General features: G+C 33.1%; 1 protein-coding gene across 1 annotated transcript; it reads right to left on the reverse strand.

Annotated features, from left to right (window-relative positions):
- Positions 1–628: 628 nt before the first annotated feature.
- On the reverse strand, positions 629–6,127 carry LOC120147177 (TVP38/TMEM64 family membrane protein slr0305-like). Its single transcript, XM_039160621.1, has 9 exons — positions 5,660–6,127; positions 3,843–3,904; positions 3,571–3,625; positions 2,672–2,770; positions 2,404–2,490; positions 1,820–1,936; positions 1,593–1,685; positions 1,371–1,401; positions 629–952 (listed from the first exon to the last, which is right to left on the reverse strand). Exons 1-9 carry the CDS (start codon positions 5,753–5,755, stop codon positions 777–779), a joined length of 816 nt encoding a protein of 271 aa, XP_039016552.1. The 5' UTR covers positions 5,756–6,127; the 3' UTR covers positions 629–776.
- Positions 6,128–14,992: the final 8,865 nt, after the last annotated feature.

Genomic DNA, 14,992 nt, shown 5'->3' on the forward strand with positions numbered 1-14,992 from the left:
TGATCGAATAAAACAATTAAAAATATTATAACGTGAAAATTAAAAATAATAATAATAAATAGGGTAAATTATTGGTCGAATGAAACAATTAAAAATATTATATTGTGAAAATTAATAATAATAATAATAATAATAATAATAATAATAAATAGGATAAATTATATATTTAATGCCTAAAATAATAGTTTAAATATTAAATACGTAATTTACCTTAAAAATATCCCATCAAGTAACCAAAACATAGATAAAAAATGAGAGAATTTGTTCTCATTCCCTCTCCTCAAAAGAAAATGCTTTCACATTTAGTGTATAACGTTTTCAGTTGCAACATAAGAAAGTAACATTTTAGACTGCATCCAATTAAAATGTTATGTATTTTTATCGCATTTTCTGTTATGTCCCATTTCTGCCATTTGTAACCTTAAATTCTAGGTTGTAACGTGGAACTACCCTTCCTTATGACCTATTTCGTATGACATTGAATAAACTATACCTCAAACATCCGAATTCACTCTGAACATACTTCAACAACCTAACTTTAGAGATATTAAAGTTCAAGAATTGTATAAATACATGAAAAAAGTGTACATGAAGTGCAAGAAAGCTAGCTCTATATCAGAGCATACTCTCAATTGTTTCGTTGATTTTCATTCAGCAACCTAAACTTAAATGGCTTATTCTCAGCAATTTCTCAATTGTATAATCAGCTATTTCTATGAAAAACTAGAACCACAGTAAATAAAGAAAGGAGACAAGAATTTACAGGTAATTTTACTTCATTTTTCATGAGTATCGTCGCTTCCGTCTATCTTAATTATAAGAGGCTCGTGGAGTGCTTCTCTAACAATAGGCAACTGCGGCGCGCCTACGATGCTATCGATATCCTCATTTTCAGCCAAGGCTTTATCTAGAGCCGATTTGGCAACTCTGGTCACACAAATTATTAAAACCACTGCATAAATTAAATACATGGGGGTCAAAAGGTCCGAACTGTAAAAACACAGGTTGGTTCAGTTACATAGCTGCAGTTTTGTGTAAATTCCAAGTATTTTTCTCGACTATTTGTTTATTCTTAAATTTAAAGTACTAACCAAATAAAGGTGAGTAAATCATTTTCATGTCCATCATCTAGCAGATCCTATATCACTTTATCTCTGTCACTAGGATTCATTTCCATAATTTTTTTGTATCCGACTCTAGCGCCTAATAAATATCCTCCAAACCCATTAAAAATATGTTAACGAAAATTTGAACATTCCCATGCCGAACACATACCGTATGTTAATCCGAGTTTCAGTAACACACAAAAATTATGGCTTAAAAGTATTATTCAGTGCAAAATATCATTTATTCAGTGCTTTGCAGCTTACCAGACACGGAAAGGCCCATTATGAGAAATGCCTGCATTCATAAAGCAAATATGGCTGGTAAGAACACATGACAGAATTGAGATGAAGCAAGTAAAGCATCTTCGTTGTCCTAATTAGGATTGTCAAATATAAAAATGAAAATGCACCCCAGGTTTCGGTTTGTGCTGATCGGTGAATCACTGTTGAAAACTTGTGCATATGAAGATAAATAACAAGACTTACCCAACGAGTAGTTGAAAACTCGCTCCATCCATGTGTCACATCAGAAAGATCCTTAAGAGTTGTTCCGACATAAACTAAAGCAAGGGTTATTGGCTGTAACAAACACCATTCACAGTGTTAAATCCGAAGCATGACAAAACCACCAAAAACTGAAACACAAATAAATAGCAAGCTGAAATTCTTGGAAAGAATAAGCAGAAAATGATAGTAAATTGAGATGCCAATACCATCATTCCTAACCAGGAGGCCAGCATGTATTCTAGAACTGGAACCGGAGTCACTGACAACAGATAATTCATCATGTTGAATGGGAGTAAGGGTACAAGTCGAAGCAAGAAAACAATCTGTCCAACAGATGAAAATTTAGAGATCTGTCAGTTTTTCAAACAATAAATAAAGAACCATCAGGCGAATTTTAGATAGTAGTTTCAGTTTTTCTTGAAAAAATACAACCCTCCAGAACTCGAAACCACAGAAAATGGATTCAATGAGCAAAAATGCTTGAATAGATTAAATTTTGTATCCGAAACATCACTTACTGAAAGCCTGAAAAGACACTTTTCTTATATTAATTCAAAGTTCCTCGAACTTTTCAAACCTTGGAAGAAGAGAAAATTTTGTATTTCCCACTGTTTGGCTAATGGTGTTTTCATTAAGTCAGAGATATAATCACATATATTAACTCGTTCTGATGCAATTAGCATGATTTAAGCCAAAGCTTATCAAATAGATTAAATTTAATAAAGACTTCAAGATAGATGTATCCTACAAAACAAGTCATCCTTTAGAAACTAACAAGAATATTACAAACCTTAAAGCCAGATCTTCGTATTGCAATTGCAACTGACTGGAACTGAGGATAATCTTTTAACTTAGATACAACAAATGACCTCCCAATCTGTATAAGAACAACATAATAAGATGAAAATTGAACAAGACATGCTAGAACTTATAAAATATGAAAATGAAGTAAATATATAGCAAGTGACTAAGTTTATATCGAACTTATCAATAAGTTGCTCTTGTCCATGGATGGTAAAGTAATAAGACAATTAAAAATCACATAAAAATCAACATACCGTTCTTCCAAGAAGGAATGCCGCTCCTGCACCAAGAGTTGCACCAATAGAATCTGCAACGAAGCCCACAGGCAATCCAAAAAGATAGCCACCACCAAGCTGAAATATAAAACAAAGTACTTGGTAAGGTTAAATTTTGTTCATCTCTCGTTTAATCTTAGGAAGGAGGTTTCAATCTACAACTGTACATGCAGGTAAGATATGTCATGTAATAACAAGAAATTTAAGAAACAGGTTGCAGATAAATAAGAAAAAAGTTAAAAGATTATAGGGTTATAATGTCACATTAACTGTAAGAACGCTAGTCAATCATACATTACTCTTCTGATCTTCTCAGGCAAATGACAAACAAAATTGAGTTAAAATGGTTTGTTTAAGTTTAAATTTTTCCAATAGGCAGCATAAATTTTACCAAAAAGTATCAATTTAACAAGAGCCACAATGCACCATATCATTTTTCTAGATGTTTGTGCGTAATTTATCAACAGTAATTGCAAAGGAACCTTCCGTCCAGATCCAGATGCTTACACAGGGCTACTAACTCATCAATAGCAAGTTAGCAACAAATACTAAGTTTATTAACTTGTAATTAACTCTTCCATATAGGGCTTGAGCGACAGATTCCTGAAAGAGCCATGTACAGTAAATAATCTGCATCAAGAACTGACTGGAATGGATTTAAATCCTAAAATAGTAGTAAGTTGCACGGGCAGGGCACTATCCGTGGTCTACAGAAGGCAACCACTAAGAATGAATGCGAGATCTTGGATTGTTACTCCAGACATACGAGGGAGACACCAATGATAAGTTAAAATAGCATGAACAAGAAAGGAATTCATACTCAAAAATGGCAATGATTTGGCTACAATGAAGCATTAGTAAAGGAGTTTAATGCTTACAGTAAGCACTGAAGCTGGAACCGCCAAGACTGTCAAAGGAATGTAAGCAACAGCCCTGCAAGTCAACAAAGAAATATGAGTTGAAAGGAAAAACGTTATGATATTTTTATTCACAACTAATCAGTTGAAAAATGTCTTGACAGCAATGAACAATATATATTTCGTTTATTAGATTGATAAAATAGCAAATCAAATGCAATGCGTAAAGTAAACAAAAAAATAGATGCTAATGGAAGCGTAAAGGAATGTCAGGAGGATTTCATGCGACTTACAGCACAAGTGGACCCCAAGGTCCAAGATCCTTGTCAACCCATAACAGAAAATCCTTCAGAATCTGCAAAAAAAACTTGTTTTCATCAACATAGAGGGAAAAGCCAACTGGGTAATTGCACTAACAGATAATATTTGGAAAGCTAGGGAGAACCGAAATCCTTAAGAATTCATGACCCCTTAGTTTAAAAAAGCGCCGCTTAAGCGCGATTAAAGCGCTAAGCGACGCGAGCGAGGCCCCTGGCGCTTCAGCATAGCAAAAGCACTACGAATTCATTAAGCGATAGTAATCGGCGCTTTTGCAGCGCTTTTAGCAAAGCGCTAATCGGCGCTTAATCGCGAGTTTAGAAGATACGATTCTGGGCTTTAGCAGATACAATTTTTGGGCTTATTTAGGTTTAGAGGGCTATTAAATTATCAGTTTTGGTTTTTTTTTTCTTGTAGCTTCACACTAAGAAACGAATTGGCACAATCTAGATTGAATGACATGGTGTTTGTGAAATTCAATCATGCCTTGGAGCGCCGAGCTAAAAGTAAGGAGACCGATCCCATTCTTTTGCAAGATATTGATGAGAGCAATGAGTGGTTGATGGGAAGAATGGAAGAAGATGAAGATGATGATGAGGCGGTGTTTGTTGGTAAGGATTTGACATAGAGTGATGTTGCTAACGCTTCCGGTGCATATGAGCCTAGTTATCTAACTAGAGCATCAAAAGTAGTGAATGATGGAGCGGGACCATCGAGAAATGATAAAGGAAAATCTCCTTCTCATAATCCTATCTCTAGTAGACCATCTCGTAGATGCTTAGTTGATGAAGATGAGATGGAAGAAGATATTGGAGTGTCTAGTGATGAAGGAGATGGTGTTGTCCGAGTTGATGACGATGACGATTTAGAGGATTTTTAGTTATAAGGAATTGAGGGTTTAGAAAAATACTTTTGTTCATCTCACTTTAGACTACTTTTAGTGTAGACCATCTTTTGAGATTAGTATGCTCGTATAGTCGTATGGTTAATCGTATATAAGTATTTAAGTGTTTATAACTTATAAGTTATAAGTAAATTGAGAATTATATTTTGGTGTTTAAGTACTTATAAGTTTTGAATATATGGTATTGACACTTTGATATTTAAGTATTTATAAGATAATTTATAAATATTTTGTATTTTTTTGTGAATTTCGGCCTTTTTGGCGCTTCTTGTGCATAAAGCGAGCGCTTTCGCTTAGCGCTTAGGCGTCTAGGACCCTAGGCGCTTTAGGGCGCTTTACGCTTTTTAAAACCAAGCATGACCCTACTTAATCTTGTATTCCTCATAATTATTGGCTTATATTTACCCAAACTTTGCCATTTGTTTTAGTTTCAGAAATGGTATACAATTAGCTTGTTTTACATTAGGTTCAAAAGTAGAGCCTTGGTTGTAAATTAATCATCAAACCTACGAACAAAATCACAAATTTGCACTTATAACATCATGCCCTAAAAATCATGAATATGAAGTAATGTATACAAACAGCCCCCAAAATGCACTACATAGGTAACCTCGACATTCAAATCTTAATCAATACAAACACCCAAAAATCAACAAGCAAAACGGAAGAAACAGGAAAAACCCAGAAAATCTTGTCAAAAAGGAACAAACTTACCCGGATTAAAAAAACCCAGAAAATCAACAAATAAATCAAATTATCAATCCAAAAGGAGAAAAAAAGAAGTACCCAGATCAGAAAACCAAAAGAAAAAGGCAAAATAAAGAATAGACAAGAGAAAAGAAATATACCCAGATCAAGAAAACGTGTAAAAAGCTTGAAAACCCAAACCTTTTCAACGGGGAGGGTGAAACAAGCGAAAACGATAGCAGCAAGAAGGAGGAGAAGAAGAGTGATTCTGAGAGAGGAGCCCCAGGTGAAAGCCATTGACAACCTGCGACGCCAAGGCCTACACGCTTCGTCGTTGCTGTTAATATCGAAGATTTCAGGTTTAAACGATGAACGAGCCCTCAGTCCTTCTATGGTTGCCAGATTTTGGGAAGTAATAAGGAAATTGAAAGAGAAAAGTGGGATCTTCTGGCTTCGTGTTTAGTTTCTTCCTTGAGCGGTTTTATTCGAGGAAACACTCGAATGATTTTGGGTATCTGTCTGATTGCGTTTATTGCAAATTTTCAATCGCTTTATAAACCATAAAAAATGTATCGGCGTTACAAAAACTCAATCCGCTTGTAGAAAGTAGAAACAACTACACGCAGAAGATAACTCTAACAATTGCTTTACTGGGTTTTATGGAATTGAAAATTAATTCCAGTTTTCACATTTCGGATTGGATTCGCGATTGCTAGTGTGTAGGAAGCATCGTTTTCTTTAGGCTTAAGGTACAATAATGTTTAGGCTAAAGTAAGGGTAAACTACACTTGTAGTATCCTAGCTATCATTTTTATTTTGTTTACAACGTCCAATTATATTTATTAAAATTATATCTAACGTTACGTTTGATTTCATTTTGATCATCAGTTATTAAAAATATAATAGAAATTCTGACCTGATGTTTTTCTTATTTTTTTCAATGATAATAACGAATTATTTTATGGTGACACATCAACACCGTCATTTTTGTTTATGATGGATGATCAAATTGAAATCAAAATTAAATATTAGATATATTTTTTAAAATAATAACTAACTAAAAAGGAACAAAAGTGATAGATGAGGTATTAAATGTGTAGTTTACCCTAAAAGAAGCCGCATAAATTATGATTGAGGTATGAGTTTCTTATTTTAATACTGAAATTTTAAAACTAAGAAAATATTATTGTTTTACAATAAGTGGATATATACCAACAATAAAAGGTTGACACGAATAGCTAATTTATTGGTCAAAGTTGTCTCTTGATCGATAAATTATTTTATGAACTCGATTTACCATGTCATCTATAGTCTCAATGAATAACAGCAACAAATTGCAAATTAACTTCAAAATAACCATATACCTCTTATTTACATGTAAGAAAGAGATGAATATTCACATTGAAAAAAATGATATAGAGAAATATTATTGGTTGAGACTACGAATGACATTGTGAAATGAGACCACCTAATAATAATTTCTCCTATTAATCTCATTTAGGGGTGGGAATAGGCCAGGCCTGACCTATTTAATAAAAAGACCAGGCTCGAGGTTTTTTAAAAGTTTGTTAACTTAAATAGGCCAGGCTCATGCTTATTTTTAAGCCTGATAGGTCGGCATGTTTAGATATATATATATGCTGATAAATTTTATTGATTTCTCATGCGTTGATGTCAAACATGGGCAGGGGATAGGCGTTGTTGTTGGGCATAGTGTGGCATGGGGAACAACAAAATATGGGAGCTGCTGTCGGACAAGGTGCTTGCCTGGGGAACAACAAAGTATAGGCGTTTTGTTTGGCTCACGCAAGTTTTATTGAATAAGACATTATATTCATGCATGTTGTGAACTTGTGATTCTGATTTTGCATTATAATTGGACACACAAGTTGTAAAATATTAATATTATAATTAGACACAAACAAGTTGGATTTATTGGAAAAGTGAAATAACATGCGTAATGGAAATTGGAGAAAGTTGAAACATAATGGGGTCATGTTAGCTCAGGTTGCACATAACTTTTGCCTCTTCCAGTTGCAGTTAAAAATTAGGCTTTTAATCATGCCAGGCTTTTAAAAAAGCCAGGCCGAGCAGAAAAAAAGCCTTTGACAGACTACAGGCCAGGCTCAGGCCTACAAAATTCTTCGTAGGCCAGGCTCAGGCCTATTAAAGCCTAGCCTGGCCTGGCCTATTCCCACCCCTAATCTCATTCAACTGATGGCATCTTTTGCCTAGGTCAACTCTCCCACTCTTCCAAACACTTGCCAAAAAGAAAACCAGAAATGGTAGTTATAAAAGCAGCTCAAGCGTGCTCTTCCAAGGCAACAAATACAAATAAGACATCAACCAAGCCAAACATCAAAGTGATCGAGTTGTCGTTCGAACCAGCTTAGGTCCCAAGATAGAGATCTCAACCGCCAATGGAAGAGTCACCATAACCAACAACCACATAAACCATCTTGTTGAACATTCAAAATGAGGCACCTCGACACTACAAAGGGATCATAAGTCATCTTAATACTTTAACTAGCAAAGAGATACATAGGTTCAGCCTTTATGATGGGACAAACAGTTACAAGTGATTCACCATACATTCAAATCTTTTAACTTATACCCTAAGATTGTTTCCATTAGTAAAGTATAATGATACGAGAACACATGTGACATATGTGACAGTATGTGTCAAGGTCGAAGCTAAGACTAAATGTTGAGGGGTAAAATTATTTTATTTCAAAAGAATAAAAATGTATTAAGTATATAAATCAAAAAATTAAGAGATCAACTATCTTATTTTGACGAATATTTAAACTAAAAAAGATCTAAAATATCAATTATACCAAAAATTTTAACAGCTACAACTCCTCATCCTAACCCCTATGTAGCTTCATCTTGTATGTAGAACATGTCCATCCATAGGTTGTTTTCAACAATTTTGAATCTTGATTTATGGAAACTCCTAGTGCATATGGTTGGAGTCTCAATTGTGTATTTCCTTCTTCGGTTAATTCGGTGGCCAAACCTATCGAACTACTATTAACCGAATTAACCGAATTTTTTTTCTTTAACCGTTAACCGAATCAAACTTTTTTTTGAAAATATTAACCGAACCGAATAAATTTCGGTTAATTCGATTAATTTTTGAATTAACTGAAAAATTTTAAATTTTTTTAATTTATATAAAAATTAAATATTTTATAATTAAAAAACAGTTTATAATTAATTTAAATAATATATAATTATAAAATAAAAATTTTATATAAATTTTTTAATTAATTAATATTGATTTAGGTTTAAAAGTTATTGGATATTAAATTATTAATTGGGTTTTAAATTGTTTGGACTGAGCCCATATGTTATATATAATATATTTAATATTTTTTAATTCTGAAAAATAGTTTACAATTAATTTAAATAATATATAATTATAAAATAAAAATTTTATATAAATTTTTTAATTAATTAATATTGATTTAGGTTTAAAAGTTATTGGATCTTAAATTATTAATTGGGTTTTAAATGGTTTGGGTTGAGCTCATATGTTATATATAATATATTTAATATTTAAAATTTTAATTCGGTTAATTAACCGATTTCGAACCGAATTAACCGTTAATCAAATATCCAAAAAAACCTTAACCGTTCCTCGACCGAACTAATTCGGTGACCGACCAAATTAATTTGATTCGGTCGATTAATTCGATTAAAACCAAATTTTGAACACCCCTACTCCTCCCCTTTAACACTCGTTAAGTCATCAAAATCCTCTTTTGGACCAAGACAATCTTAGCTCACAAACCAATTAGATATTGAATCCTTAGAGCATTTACCCAAAGACTAATCAACCAAGCTACATTGGTGATTATTTGATCGGTTGAGTTGAGGTAAAAAAAAATCATATTAGTTGAGTTTACTGGTCATATTTTATCATTCAATGATTATTTGATTTTTCATTTCAAGTTGATTCGAGATTATGAAATTTGATTCGAGTCGAGTCAAGTTATTTGTGTTTATATTTAAATTTAATTGTAATTATTTATAATATTGTGGTAAGAATTGATTCCAATTTAAACGAATTTATCTAACCATATAAAAAAATGGATGTCCCTTTTTTCCATATGTATGGGGTAAGGGGAAGGTAAGATAGTAGGCTACCCCCAACACCAGGTTGAGAGCAGCTTCCGTAAGAGACAATCCGAATTATGAAATGCCCTCCGTGGGACTCGATCCCACGACCTCAAGGTTAAGAACCTTGTGCTCTACCAACTGAGCTGGATGGTCATTTTATCTAACCATATAAGATATACATATAGACTTATTCATATTCATTTTTACATGTGTGTAAGTAAGATTTCTAATCTTTATAAATTGGATATTGTATAAAATTATAAAATATATTTATAGTGCTATTTTTCAAAGAATGGTCTATCAAGAAAAAGCATTGATATTAGGGATGGGCATGGGTCGGGTTTCGACCAATTCGACCTGACCCGAAAATTTTACATCCTTCACCCGACCCGATCTGAAAAGTATATACCCTCCACCCAACTCGAACCTGACCCGTTTTTTGAGATAAAATCCAAACTCAATCCGACCAGACCCGAAATAATAAAAAATATTATTTTTATTAAATAAAAATAATGATTTAATTGAAAAATAATATATATAGGGTATTATCGTAATTATTCCTAAATATATAAGGTAAAATTATATTTTTAGGATCGACTCGGGTCGAGTATTTTTACCCTAAACCCGAATCCAACCCAACCCGAACATCACATTTAAAAACCCAACTCGACCTCAAATTTTTTTAAAAAAACATGACCATATCAGATCGGGTCGGGTAGAAACCCATCAGATTTTGGTCTCATGCCCATCCCTAATTGATATGAGTACAAAAGAGTCATAATTTATGTGGAGAAAGAATTTGTAAAAATTGTAATAAAAAGACTGAATAAAATACAAAATTGAGAGAAATAATTAAAAAAAAGAGAAATTTGTTATTAAAAATAAGAATTGAAGTTATATAGGTATTATATAGTAGTAGAGTAACATGTGATTCAAATTTGGTCAAAATTATCTTAAAAAATGAGAAATTGGAGAAATAAGAAAATCATAGAAAATTTGGGACTAAATTGTAAAAATATTTTTTTTTTTCAAAAAAGGAACTAAAGTTACATGGGTGTTCTAGGCTAATTTTGTATTGCTTTTGAAAAATGATTTTTAAAAATACTGTAAAAATGAACTTTTAAAAGTGATGTTCAAAAGTGCATTTTAAAATTTAATTGTTTGAAATTTCTATTAAAAAGTGAGTTTAAAAATATAAAATATTAATTATTGGCATTATGTTATAAATTAAAAATATAGCATTTAAATTATATTTACACTTATAAATGAATTATGTCAATTTAAATTAGGGTTGTTCATGGACGGTTAACCGTACCGTTTAGTCTAAAAGGTCATTTAACTGTTATAACGGCTGTGTGATTTTTTTAATCGTAACATAACCATTAAGAAATGGTTAATCGTTAACAGTTAACCATTATTAACGGTTCGATTTGTCAAATTATTTGTCAAAAAAATTATTTCTCCAAATATTTGTCAATTTTTTTTATAATTCATACCACAAAAAATATATAACTTAACACATACTTACACCGATGTAAGTGAATAAAATAAAAAAGTGTAGCACTTAACGCATTCTTACATCAGTGTAATTATGTATATCTCCAAATATCTTAGTGGCTAACAATAAACACATAATTATATTGGTATAATAATATTTCTATATTTTTAATGAAATAAAAATTAAAAATGATATATATATATATTAAATTATTTGTATACAAATTTTATTATATATATATATATATTATAAATAATAGAAAAATATATTAATTTATTTGTGTAAAAATATAATAAATTATAAATATAATTATAAATTTAATTTCTTAACGGTTAACCGTTTATCAAAACTTGTAACTGTAACCTTAACTGTTAACCATCATTTTTAGCGGTTCGGTTAACTGAAACCGTTTAATTTTAACAATTCAGTTAGTTAACCTGTTAAATGTAAGGGTTATGCCAGTTAATGGTTCCAGGTTTTTTTGAGCACCCCTAATTTAAACTATAAAAATTCAAAAAATATATTATTATATATGAATTATATCAGTTTAAATTATAATAAAAATATAATATGTATATATATATAATTATAATAAAAATTCATTATAATATTTCAATATATAAATCATGAATTTTATTTACTTTTAAATAATTAAAATAAATTATTTTGTAACGATATTTATATTAAATTATTAAAATAAAATGTAAATACATAATTGAGTGGAGCCCATGCATTAACAATGGTAAAAATATAAATTTGCTTCTAATCGTAAAGTTGGAATGAAAAAGCTAGAAATTCTAGTTTTTGATTGATTTGAAACCACTGTTTCCACCATATTTTTTTAGTTTTTACCCATTTGATATTAATTTTATGGTCAAAATGAATTCCTTTTAGCTAAAATTACTTCTAGAAAGCATTACTAGGCGTTTTTCCCGAAAAATCACCGGTGATCGGTATATTTACCGATCTAACACCGGTCAGATTATATTTCTCGATCTAACACCCGTAACAGTAAAGAGTGCCCCCTGAACCGCGCTATATGTTGATTTGGCGCCACGTGGGGTATAGCGCCCCCCCTGTACAGCGCTATACGCTGACATAGGTTACACGTGTGTATAACGCGACCCTTGATCCGTGCTATATGCCACGTAGGGGTATAGCGCGGATCAGGGGCCGCGCTATACGCCACGTAGGGGTAATTATATTTAACGCGGTCCCTGGTCCGCGTTATATCTTTTATCTGAATAATTACATATAGCGTGGTGCAGGTACCGCGCCATATATGGTTATAAATACCCTCCTCCGCCGGTTAAGTTTCTCACATCTCCTCGCATCTCTCCTCTCAACTTATAAATTAATACAACAATTCCGTCAACGAGTAATAATTCTGGCAATCTTCTCATATTTGATTTAGAAGTTCGTGCGATTTTTCGTTATAAGGTAATTTTGTTATAATTTTTTAATTATACTTATTGTTTATTATCATTATTTGAAAAAAAAATATTATACTAATTATTTTCAATTAATTTTTATGTTTGTAAAATTGAAAAAGCGAGAGCATACGTCGAAATAGTTTTGCGGTGCAGGTAATAATATTTAAGTCATATTATTTAAATTATTTACGTTGATGTGTAAAAAATTTATTGTGTTATATTTTCGTTCATATATAATTTATTTAATCAGGTTTGTTTCAGTTATTTTTTTTGCAGATATAATATTGCCGCACTTTTAAACTCAAAGAATGGCGCGACTTTCAACTATTGTTTATTATGATGGTGAAATTCGAGAAGATGAAACCGACGTTGTTTTCGTATCAAATGAGCGTGTTAAAATATCATTCAAGAGAAACATAACTCTTGAGGAGCTGATAACAAAGATTTCGAGGAAGATTCATATTGGAAGTAGTAGAAGAATGTCGTCGTTGCAGTACATATTTTCAACATCATTGTTGTCATTAACTTATACAGCGTTCGAACTTTCGAACAATGATGATGTTCAAATTATGGTTGAAGCTCAAAGTAATTATTCAGACGCCGCTATTGAGATGTATGCACATTTTGTTCAAGTACGTGCTGTTCGGGGTCAATCATTAAGCTCCCACTATGGGCTGGCTGAACAAGTTGATCAAGTTGACAGCCCGACTACAGTAATGTGTAATGATTTTAATGCCATAATGGGGAGACATTCATCCGTAACTCCTTACGATATGTACCGAGGTCCACGAACAATCCGTATGGCAACACCGCGTCCAGATCAAGGGGAAGACATTCATCTGCAAATTTCTTTGACCTTAATATGGAGATGCCATCGACGCAATAATCTGTGCAGTTTACATTTGACACGATGGCTTCAAGCTCCAGGGGGAGGCATTCGACTGCGAGCTTTTTTGATCTCAATGTCGATATTCCTTCTAGTTCAAGGGGAAGACATGCAAGTAGTAGGTTCTTCGACCTAAATGTGGAGCGCATAGAGGAACCATCATCTCCACCAGAAGAACCGCTTCGTGAGCCTGGTGTGGATTGTGCTGAGACTGGACTATTCATTCACCCAGAATCACCGCAATTCAACTCTGATGATGAAGATGTAGATGAAGTTCCAGGAAATGTGACACAAACTGACCCTCCTGCACACATGTATGAAGCTGATTATGGTGCAATGTACGGGCCAGAATTTGCAGATATGCCTCATCTCGGTGACTATGGATATTACTTATCAAATAAATAATGGTGAGTTATCTTTAGGCATGGAGTTTTCAAGAAAAGAAGAAGCGATGATGGCTATCAAAAATTACAATATCCGTAATTCTGTTCAGTCCATAGTCAACCGATCGATGACCGAAAAATATGTATGTTACTGTGCCTGACGCGAAAACGGATGCAATTGGATGGTTCGCGTATCGAAAATAAAGAGGAAAAACAACATATGAGAACTAACAGTATACAATGGTACTCACACATGTTATGCTGGAGGGGTCAACCAAGATCATCCCAACTTGGACTCTGAAATGATATGCCAAGCCATCATGCCCATGGTAAAAGCAAGCTCTCATATAGCTGTTGCAGTGTTGATTTCAGCTATACAATCGCAGTATGGGTACATTGTCTCCTATAAAAAAGCTTGGTTGGCAAAACAAAATGCCATTGTCAAACTTCATGGCGAATGGGATACATCTTACAACGAACTTCCAGGTTGGTTTAGGCTGGTGCGGACGTTGAATCCTGGGATAATTGTGGACTTCGAAACCTCCTATGCATACCATAATGACCGAGTTCTTCGCGATCGAAGCCAATTCTACCTGGTTTTTTGGAGTTACCCACAGTGCGTTAATGCTGCCAAATACTACAAGCCTGTGGTCCAGATCGACAGGACTTTCTTGTATGGAAAATATAAGTAAGTTTTATTATTGGCAGTTGTCCAAGATGGCAATCGCAACATTCTTCCAGTTGCTTTTGCTCTTATCGAAGGAGAAGATACAGATTCTTGGGCTTTTTTCCTCCGAAATTTACGTGCACATGTTATCACGAGGGAAAACATCTGTGTCATTTCAGATCGCGGAGCTGAGATCAAAGAAGCAATGAAGTCTTTGGGTCCAATGTGACAACCACCCTTTGTCCAACATAGGTATTGTCTCCGACACATTGCTGCGAACTATCATGGAAGGTACAAGAAGAATGATGAACGGTAATTAATTGTGCGCATGGGTAAGTGAAAGCAAGTTAGTAAGTTATACATTTTTTGATCATTTTAATTTTGCAAAGAAAGCAAGTTAGTAAGTTATACATTTTTTGATCAGGTTACGAACTACTTCCTCGAATGTTTGAATCAATGCTTCAAGATTTGCGGGCGAAGAACAAGGAAGGATACGATTACATCAGCCTCGTCGATAAAGAAATGTGGACGAACACATATGA

This window comes from Hibiscus syriacus, unplaced genomic scaffold (assembly GCF_006381635.1).
Source record: "Hibiscus syriacus cultivar Baekdansim isolate YM2019G1 unplaced genomic scaffold, ASM638163v2 tig00002511_pilon, whole genome shotgun sequence".
Taxonomy (NCBI): Eukaryota; Viridiplantae; Streptophyta; class Magnoliopsida; order Malvales; family Malvaceae; genus Hibiscus; species Hibiscus syriacus.

Coding starts and splice junctions, on each gene's coding strand:
- LOC120147177 (XM_039160621.1), bottom strand. CDS start 5,755: ATGGCTTTCACCTGGGGCTCCTCTCTCAGAATCACTCTTCTTCTCCTC. Junction 3,626..3,842: donor CCTTGGGGTCCACTTGTGCT/GTAAGTCGCATG, acceptor GTTGACTTGCAG/GGCTGTTGCTTACATTCCTT. Junction 1,402..1,592: donor AGTTTTCAACTACTCGTTGG/GTAAGTCTTGTT, acceptor TTATGAATGCAG/GCATTTCTCATAATGGGCCT.